This window comes from Chlorocebus sabaeus, chromosome 21 (assembly GCF_047675955.1).
Source record: "Chlorocebus sabaeus isolate Y175 chromosome 21, mChlSab1.0.hap1, whole genome shotgun sequence".
Taxonomy (NCBI): Eukaryota; Metazoa; Chordata; class Mammalia; order Primates; family Cercopithecidae; genus Chlorocebus; species Chlorocebus sabaeus.
The window spans coordinates 108,412,687-108,422,734 of NC_132924.1; the positions used below are offsets into that span (position 1 = coordinate 108,412,687).

General features: G+C 49.2%; 1 protein-coding gene across 1 annotated transcript in view; it reads right to left on the reverse strand.

The window, feature by feature from the left end:
• LOC103226949 (solute carrier family 23 member 1-like) overlaps positions 1-6,064 on the reverse strand; it is a 53,214-nt gene extending 47,150 nt beyond the window's left edge. Inside the window, exons 1-3 of the mRNA XM_073008680.1 lie at positions 5,982-6,064; positions 5,602-5,671; positions 1,289-1,443 (exon numbers count right to left, since the gene is read on the reverse strand). Of these exons, the coding sequence (XP_072864781.1) occupies positions 1,289-1,443; positions 5,602-5,671; positions 5,982-6,064 (308 nt within the window). The remainder of the gene's footprint in view (positions 1-1,288; positions 1,444-5,601; positions 5,672-5,981) is intronic.
• Between the last annotated feature and the right edge of the window lie 3,984 nt (positions 6,065-10,048).

Consider the following 10,048-nt stretch of genomic DNA (forward strand, 5'->3'; position numbering starts at 1 on the left):
CAGACTCAGACTGAAACTTACAATACTGGCCTACCCTACCCTGACCTCAACATTCAGTCCTTTGGACTCAGCCTGAACCACCAGCTTTCCTGGTTCTCCAGCTCGCAAGTAGCAGATTGCAAGTAGCAGGACTTTGGCCTCCATGACTGTGTGAGCCAATTCCTGTAATAAATCTCCTCTTCATATATCTCTATATATCCTATTGGCTCTGCTTCTCTGAGAACCCTGACTAACGCACACGTGCAGGAAGGCTGTCTGCAAGTAAGAAGACCAGGCGCCGGCAGAGTAAGGAAGAGACGGTCCTGCCCTCCAGCCAGAAGAGAGCCTCCTGCACTTAGCCCAGTGCCTTAAAGGGTCCACTCTAGCTTCTCAGGGAGGAGTCTGCAGGGCCAAGGGGATGTGCTAACCTGAGGTCTATGTCCCTCTCCCCTTTGAGTCCCCGAAATGCTGTGCCCAAATGGCCCTGAGCCTCTTCCAAAGGCTGCTTGTGAGTCTTCCGTAGACGCTGCTGAGGGCAGGCAATGATACAGGTGCACACACCCCAAAGATGGCCATGGGCCAGCTGTTTGAGGGCAGTTATTTGGGGAGTCTGTTGTCATGGAGGCGAGAAAAGAAGTTGGATGTGCAGGTTGGGGTGTTCACATCCATACACAGGAGACCATTTGTGATTTGGAGTAAAGCTTGAAGTGGAGAGAGAACTGGGAGGCTGCAGGCTGGGGACTGGTCCTTGCCATGTTGCCAGGCTCCAAAGCAGAGATCCAACTGGGCAGAAGATTCTAAGTTCAAACCTGGCCTTACCAGGTAGAATGAGGAGAACATGTTTTATTTCAGAGTTTGTCAGCTTGGTTTATAACTTTCCAGTATTTAGACATGGAGTATGTGGGTCTCCATCTGTACTCGTGCCAGGGGTCTTGTAAATATTAAGGGCAGGCCTGAGCAGAGTCGAGAGACAGAGAGGATCCCGGCAGCATTTTAGTTCCTGGTTCATCGTGTTCCTGAGGCTTGGATGCACCCCTGCATTTCTCTTGTTTCCACCTTATCAGTTAATAAAGCATACATTTATGCCCAAGCTGATCTGGATTTGTGTTACTTCCCATCAAGGATCCTAGCCAATGTGGAGAGTAAGTGATGGAGCTGAAACCTGAACCCAGGCTCTGTCTCCTAACCCTGTGCACCCTCCCTTATGCCACACCAGCTTCCCAACCATCTCTCCAGCCATGAGCCAAGAAAGCCTTGCTGGCACCCTGGCAGGTAAAAGTCAGAACCCATGGGAAACCATTTTACCTACCTGACCCCTAAAAACACTTGCAGGAGCGTGTAGATGCCGGAGATGAAGAAAATGGTGCTGATGAGGTAGCCCTGTGTCAGAACATCGTGCTGCAGGCACATGACCTTGGCCAGGATGAGTGGCACCGCCACAAGGCCCCCCAGGGCTGTGAGGAAGTGCTGTGGGCAGAGAGTGAGAGGAGTGGGCGTGTGATGCTGTGGCCTCCAGTTCCATTCTCATAATCCAAACCAGACAGTGCCCAACATTACCAGGGGTGCCTTTCCCACTGCTCTGAGAGTCACCTGGCCATGAGTGACAAGCAAAGACAAGGCAAGCAGGGGGAATGAGCAAGGCCTGGTGGTGAGAAGCAGGGACCCAGCCATAGGAACTGGCCTCGGGATCAGGGCCCTGGCTCCAGGAACTCATATCCTGGGGAGGAAACCAAGGCAGGGAGGCAAGCATAGGAGGGGATAACAGGAACCAAGACAGGGCCTTCAGAGCAAGGCAAGAGGCTCATTATTAAACAAGGCCCACTGTGAGAGCAGACCATCTACAAGGAGAGCCTGAGCATGAGCTTGCAGCCATTGGCCAAAGGCTACTGGAGTTTCACTGGACAGGACAGAGTTAGACCCAGAGCTCAGGGTAGGGCTGAGCCCATAGCAGGCAGCCTCAGCTATAAAGAAGGTAAATTAAATATAGATGTCAGATTGACCAATTGATTGATAGATACAGGGCAAGCAATCAACACAGAAATGGGCCACTGATGGTTAGGCTTTGTATCCCCACCCAAATCTCACCTAGAACTGTAATCCTCATAATCCTCTTCTGTCAAGGGAGGGACCCGGTAGGAGGTGATTGGATCATGGGGGCGGTTTCCTCCATGCTGTTCTCGTGATAGTGAGTGAGTTCTTATGAGATTGGATGGTTTTATAAATGGAAGTCTCCCATCCCAGCAAAGTGGCTCATGCCTGTAATCCCAGCACTTTGGGAGGCCGAGGCAGGCAGATTACCTGAGGTCAGGAGTTCAAGACCAGCCTGGCCAACATGGTGAAACCCCATCTATACTAAAAATGCAAAAATTAGCCACATGTGGTGGCAGGTGCCTGTAATCCCAGCTACTCAGGAGGCTGAGGCAGGAGAATTGCTTGAACCTGGGAGGCAGAGGTTGCAGTGAGCCAAGATTGAGCCACTGCACTCCAGCCTGGGCCACAGAGTGAGGCTCAATCAATCAATCAATCAATGGCAGTCTACCCTGGGCTTTTCACTCTCTCTGTTTTGCCTGCTTTCCCTTCTGCCATGTAAGACATGCCTGCTTTCCCTTCTGCCATGATTGTAAGTTTCCCGAGGCCTCCCTAGCCATGAAGAACTGTAAGTCAACTAAATTTCTTTGTTGTATAAATTACCCAGCCTCAGGTAGTATCTTTATAGCAGTGTGAAAATAGACTAATGCAGCCTCTATCTCACACACTGTAGCCCCAGAGTTGAAAGGTTGGCCGAGTCTAGGGGGACATTTATGGGCTGTTGTCAGTTTTGTTCTGAGCCACGCTAACTGGCCAATATATGGCTCCAGTCCCCACACTTATCTGGCCACTGAGCCAAACATTCTGAGAACAGACATGTGAAGCCACTTGCTTCTCTCCTTCACTTCGATGCAACTGGCTCTCTGATACCTGAGGCCAGCATTTCCACAGGGTCTCATGTTCCTGGTGCTGGTAGAATCACTCTGATTTGGCATCTGCAAGAGCAGCCAATGTCCCACTGCATGTTTACCCAAGAGTATTGGCTCTCCACCTCATCCCCTAAGAATACAGCATAAATCAATCCAGCAGATGTAGGCTTGGTTTATAAAAGTTAGGTGCTGGGTTAGTCAAGATAAAAAAATGAAAGAAGAGAAGGAAGGACAGAAAGAAGGAAGAAAAGGAAGGAAGGAAGAAAAGGAGGGAGGGATAAAAAGAGAGGAAAGGAGAAGAAACAGGGAGAGATGGAAAAAAGGGAAGGAAAACAAAAGAAGGAAAGAGAGAGGAAGGGAGAGAAGGGAAGGAGGGAGGGAAGGAGATGGAAGGAAGGAAGGAAGGAAGGAGATGGACAGAAGGAAGGAAGGAGAAGGAGGAGGAAGAAGGGAAGGGAAGGGAAGAGAGGAAGGGAGGAAGGAAGGGAGGAAGGGAGGGAGGAAGGGAGGGAGGGAGGAAGGGAGGAAGGAAGGAAGAAGGAAGGAAGAAGGAAGGAAGGAAGGAAGGAAGGAAGGAAGGAAGGAAGGAAGGAAGGAAGGAAGGAAGGAAGGAAGGAAGGAAGAGCTGGCTGTAAGGCATTGCTCTACACAGAGTTCCCATCCGGTGCTGTTAGGAGGAATTAGGCCCAGAACACCTGATCCTTGTCCCAACCACTCCTGCTCCACACAACACAGAGCAAAATCTGCACACAAAGAAGGCAAAGCAAGGCAAATCAGGATGTTCTTATTTAGTTGGGGCTCTGATCCAAACCTCGGTGTGAGCTAAATTAGACCACAGGAAGGTTGATTTGTCTTTAAAAAATTAAACCTAAAAAATATCCATACATGGCACAGGCCTGCTTTTGCAATCCCCACTCACCCCCAAGCAAAGCTGAGTCTCAAAATGTGGGAACCCAACAGGACCAAGGACCACACCCTCTCCTCCGAGCCAGAGGGAGAGAGCACATGAGTGTCTTGCCCACCGTCTGTAGTGAGACAGGCCTGGGACCCCAGAAGAAACCTGGGCCAGTCCACCTGGGAAGCACAAGCCTCATGTCTCTCCAGCCATATGGGTGGAAGGTGTCCTAAAAGAAAAGCAAAAGAGAAACGGCCAGGCCTTCTTTAAGGAAGCAGTTCCAGCTCCTGTTACCACTTCAACTGTCTCAGAGGCCATTTAACCAGTCATGGTTAATCCCCTGAAATAATCTGCCCAATGTGATCAGCGCTGCTCTTTGGCAGTAGAATAAAGGGATAGGATGCAACGTGTGTAGGAGGAAGGGGAGACCTTGAACTCACTAAAAGACCAAGTCCCCCATTTGCATTCTTTCTCTGGTTAACCCAGCAGATTCAGCAGACAAATTGTGGTCATCTAAAAATTGGCTGCCCCCTTGGGGAAGATGAGATAAGGGGGTGGGGGAGCTTCAGAGAATAGGTGCCTACGTGTTGTAGGGGCACTTTGACAATCCTTGCCATTGTTCCTACAGTCCTTCACAGTCTCTCATAGATGTTCTTGGACCTGCTACCCACGAATTCAATGCAGACCATAATATTCTCCAGGCCAAGAATCCACCAGTGTTAGATTGCCCATCTCATAGCCTGCCCAGAAGCACTAGCTATAACCACCCTTACAGACAGGGCCAACTACCCCTCATTAGCAAATAAATCTCTTGATCATACAGGCAATTTTTCTTTTCTTTTCTTTTTTTTTTTGGAGACAGAGTCTTATTCTGTCACCCAGGCTGTAGTGCAATGGCAAGATCTTGGCTCACTGCAACCTCCACCTCCTAGGTTCAAGCAATTCCCCTGCCTTAACCTCCTGAGTAGCTGGGATTACAGGCACCCACCACCATACCTGGCTAATTTTTGTATTTTTAGTAGAGAGGGAGTTTCACCATGTTGGCCGGGCTGGTCTCAAACTCCTGACCTCAAGTGATCTACCCACCTCAACCCCACAAAGTGCTGGGATTACAGGTATGAGCCACCACGCCTGGCCTTTTATTTATTTATTTATTTATTATTTATTGAGACAGTCTTACTCTGTTGCCCAGGCTGCAGTGCAGTAGCACAATTTTGGCTCACTGCAACCTCTGCCTCCCAGGTTCAAGCAATTCTCCTGCTTCAGCCTCCTGAGTAGCTGGGATTACAGGCACAAGCCACCGCACCCAACTAATTTTTGTATTTTCACCATGTTGGCCAGGTTGGTCTCAAACTCCTGATCTCAAGCGATCTTCCTGCCTTGGCCTCCCAAAGTGCTAGGATTAAGGCATGAGCCACCTTGCCTGGCCACCAGGCATTTTCATGGAAGCTGAAATTGGAAGAGAAGTTATCATCCACAGGGCTTGCTCTAAAGAAGGAGAACTGGCCTGGTACCTCTCACCTCCTCCAAGAGAACTGGGCTTTAACCAGCCCAGTGAACCCACCTAGGAGAACAATGGCCCAGCCAGGCTTGGATATGGCCAGTCAGTGCAGTAGGAGGGAAAATCCTCCTCTAATCCTCCACACCCCTCCCAACACCCATGGAGAGAGAGGGTGGAGGAGCTTTGAGTTCCTGCGAGAGGTCAACAACTTCATTTGACCTGACTATGTGTTGATGTGGTTTTTGAGGCAGAGCCTCTTCAGGAGGAATTTCCTGGATCCCCAAGAAGATACAGAGATAACATGGCAGGATGTCCAAGATGCCATGGACCAGGCGGCTGCTGCGGGACTCCCGGGCTCCCTATCTGTCCTCCTGCCTTGGCCACAGGTTGGGAGCTGAGCACAACATCACCCCCCTGCTAGGAACAAGAAAAGGACATCTCTGGGCATTTCAAGAGTGATTAAGTGGACTTCCTGATTTCAACCGGACAGACGGCCTTCAAAACGCAAGAGGCAGTTGGATGGGGACAACTGTGGGCCAGCTCAGGATTTTAGCTGCAGACTCAAAAGAGCAGTGGCTTCCTATGCTATGATCTGCAGCAGGGCCTCTGTGTGAAGTCTGGGGCCACACGAGGGGAGTGGGCGCCTTACCGGATGCCTTGGCAGAGAAGCAGCTTTGTGGGAGAGGAGATGGGGCCAACTCCAAGATCAGAAAACGGGTAGTTTTCCCACATGGACCAGTGTTTCCATCTGCCAAAGCCCTCCTCACAACATGTTTATCGTAATGGGTGGTTTCCTTACCCATCCCTTCTGCTGAAATGTCAGTTTCCAGCATGCATGGATTGTTTCTCTCTTCTCACTCATCCCAGCTTCTAGTGAAGTCCCTGTGCTCCGTGTAGACGAAATGAATGAATGTAACACTGTAAATGAGTGCCACGCATACGGAATGATAGCCAACTTGCATTCCTCTCGGCTTAACCAAAATTAACTTTGAGTTATAGACCTTCCCTCCGACTTATTGGTGGGATAAATTACTAATCGGGCCCCTTCCTTATATTTCTGTCTCAGTTTTCTGATCTATATAAAAGAAACGTCAATAGCACCTACCTCATAGATGGATGAGAAAATCAAATTGGAGCATGAGCACATCGCCTAGCGCCTGGAACAGTGTAATCACCCCATCGATATTATCGGGTCTAATTACTCTGAGCTTCCATATTTCCACATGTTCAAAGGGCCTTGCACATGCCCTTAGGGCCACCATTTGAGCATCTGGTCATGAGTGAGAAGAACATGACAGCATTGTCTCTGGTGTGGCCAGAAGGTGGTAAGGCTGCCAATATGAAGATCAGGTCACTCTATGTGATGTGTTTCCGCAGGGTGCTAGTCCCCAGTCAGATCACAGAGGGCAGGTCTCTACAATGACACAGCCTGAGGATAGTGTGGGCTTCTCATGGAGACAGTTCCAAAGAGAATGTCGAGGTCATCCACTCCAATGCCCAGCTCCCTGCCCACATACCCTTTACATCAGCCCAGCCTCAGAGAACCACTTCCGGAGCAGGGCCACGTTATGATGCTCACAGGCACTGAGCACTTGGACTCTGTGGGCCCCTTCCTCCATAGAAAACATATTTAAAATTGTATTTGGAAGCTGGGCATGAAGGCTCACTCCTGTAATCCCAGCACTTTGGGAGGCTGAGAAGGGCAGATCACTTGAGCTCAGGAGTTCAAGACCAGCCTGGGCAAAATGGCAAGACCCCATCTCTGTAAAATATATGAAAATTAGCCAGGTGTGGTGGTGCACACCAGCAGTCTCAGCTACTAGTATCCTCAGAGGTAGGAGGATCACTTGAACCCAGGAGTTGAGGTTGCAGTATGCCATGACTGTGCCACTGTACTCTACTTCAGCCTGGGCAACAGACCAAGACCCTGTCTCAAAAATACAATAAAATAAATTCTATTTGGGGACTGCATTGACCCTGTCTCAAAAATACAATAAAATACATTATATTTGGGGACTACATTGATCCTGTCTCAAAAATACAATAAAATAAATTAGATCTGGGGACTACATGGTATAAAGATGAATATATATATATATATATAGTATTTTTAGTAGAGACGGGGTTTCACCATGTTGGCCAGGCTGGTCTCAAACTCCTGACCTCAGGTGATCTGCCCACCTTGGCCTCCCAAAGTGCTGGGATTACAGGCGTGAGCCACTGCACCTGGCCTATATTAATATATTAAAACTTTTTCTTTGACCTTAAAGTGTGTATTTCCCTTCCAGTTTTAAAAGAAATGAGGGCATTTTCATGGGTCCTGGGCGCCGTGCTTCCTGCACCTAAATGGATCAGCAGCTCCGCTCTGCAGAAGCAGCAGCAGGAGATGAGACGGGGGTGGGGGTTACCACTAACTTTGATGTGGAAAGAGGCAAGCAAGCCACCAGAAGAACTGGGCAGTCATCCCCTACCATCTCCGGGAGAGCACTCTGCTAAGGAGACATTATATTCTAAGACAGAGTTTCTCAGCCTCTCGGCACTATTGTTTTGGACTGGACGATTCTTTGTTGTGTTGTGTGTGTGGTGGCATGGGCGCTGTCCTGTGTGTGACATTATGCTAAGCAGCATCCTGGCCTTACCCATGAGATGCCAGTAGCACTCCCTCCCCCAACATCTGACAACCAAAAATGCCTCCAGACACTGCCAAATATCCCCTGGGGGTCAAACTGCCCCCAGTTAAGAACCATTATTGTAAGAGTATTGGTCTCCCCAAGGAAGCCCTAACTTTGGGACAGTGCTGGGTGGAAAGGATGGGGAGGTGGGTGGAGTGGGCGGCACGCTGTCCTGTGTGGAGATAAAGGAAGCCAGTCCCTCTCCATGGGGGCCGAGTGCTGGCAAATGCTCATCCTAATTCCTTCCCAGTATGCTCCTTTGAAGTCATATGGCAGGAATGGAGGAAGCCTGGCATTGCACACCAAGGAGAACCCAGGGCTAAGGTCCAGGATCCTGATATGGGGGTCTACTGACCTGGCTCTGGTTCAGCTCTGCAGGATCATTTGGTTCTCAGCACAGATCAGCATTTGCTCATTCATCTCCTAACACTAGGTCCTAAAACATCTATGTAAGAGTTTTGCTTCGGCTCATCTGTTTAGGGACTGCTCATCCTACTCCAGGAAGCCCTCCCTGACTCCACCGCAGCCAGCCTCAGACTAGAGAAGGTCTGCCCTTCCTCAGGGACTCCTACGGAATCATGAGCATGTTTACCACAGCCCCAAACACTCATATCATAATCCTATGATCCCTTACCCAAAAGACTGTATAGTCCCATAACTTCTCTATCTCCATCCCTAGCACATAGTGCTCTTGGCACTGATGAAACGAATGAACAAATGTACAAACCAATGACTATGGAGAATTTTTCTAACTGATTTTTTAAAATAAATCTCTAACTTTAGCTGGTTGGAACTCTTCCGAAACATCATGCCTACTCTCTTTAGACTTCTAGGGAAAAAAGGATGTATTGAGGCTGCTTGGAACACAGGTTGCATGTGGAAGAAATCTGATTTTCCTAAAGTGGTCAAAGCTGAGCCAAAGGTAGACTGGAGGGAGCTCTGGGTCCTGAGTGCTTATGCTGAGGTTTCAGTGAATGTGTGGAGGGATCCATGAGGAACAGCGAGAAATTTCACTGTTGAGGAAAGAGGAGGGGGAGAGGGAGATGGAGTGATTGATGGATGGATTCTGAACAGGGAAGTCACAGAAGAGCAGCAGCAGTTGGGCCAACGTGATTCTGTCACCCCCGGCTCAGCAACCACAAGCACCTGACATCGCCTCTCCCAGCCTCAGTCTCCCCCTCTAGAATCTGGAGGGGTCATAAGAATGCCTGCAGGCTAGCATGCGTGCAACATGTGTGCCATCCACTTGCGTGTACCCGTGAATGAGCTCACAGGGCCGTGGCCGCTCCAGCTGTGTGTGTCCTGCCAGCAGGCTCACATCGCACCCTCTCCCAGGACCTCTGAGAATTCTCAGGAAGGTGAAGGCGAGGGAGACAACGTGATGGGGAAAAAATGTGGGCTCTAACCTACTTGTCTTTTCTTTCCCAGCAGAGCAGGAGCCAGTGTCAAAGACTGTTCACAGTCTGATGATCTCTGAATCATCTAAGGTCTGTCTATAGCAATGTGGACCATGGGAAGGTCGTGGAAGCCAGTTCTGCATCTGCTTTAAAACAGTTTTCTGGGAAATGGATCCTGAGGGTCCACATGAAAAAAAAAAAATAGCACATAGAACCGGGAGAAACCTTGCCTTCCCTGAGAACAACTTGTCCTTCCCTTGTGAAGACAGTGTGACCAAGAAGCCCGCCAGCCAGAACTGGTAGAAAGCTCAGAGCCTGGGAGAATACTTTGAGCTCAGTAATCCCAGCCCTTCTCTGAACATACTCATTTTCTTCTCCGTTCTGTGTGCTTGGTTGTTGATCTCTATGTTATTCACCTAATTGTTTGTAAATACGCCTTTTGTTGTAAACTTCCTCAAGTCATCTAGGCAAAGAGGGGGACATAGAAACGAACAGCAGGGATACAGGATGCTAAGAGTCCTGTGTGTCGGTGAGGAAGGGCTTAAAGACATTCACAGAAACAAGGAACAGCCCAAAGATAGCTTAAAGCAGGAGATGCCTCACCTCAGAGCATATCAGAATACGGGTAGGCCAGGCACAGTGGCTCA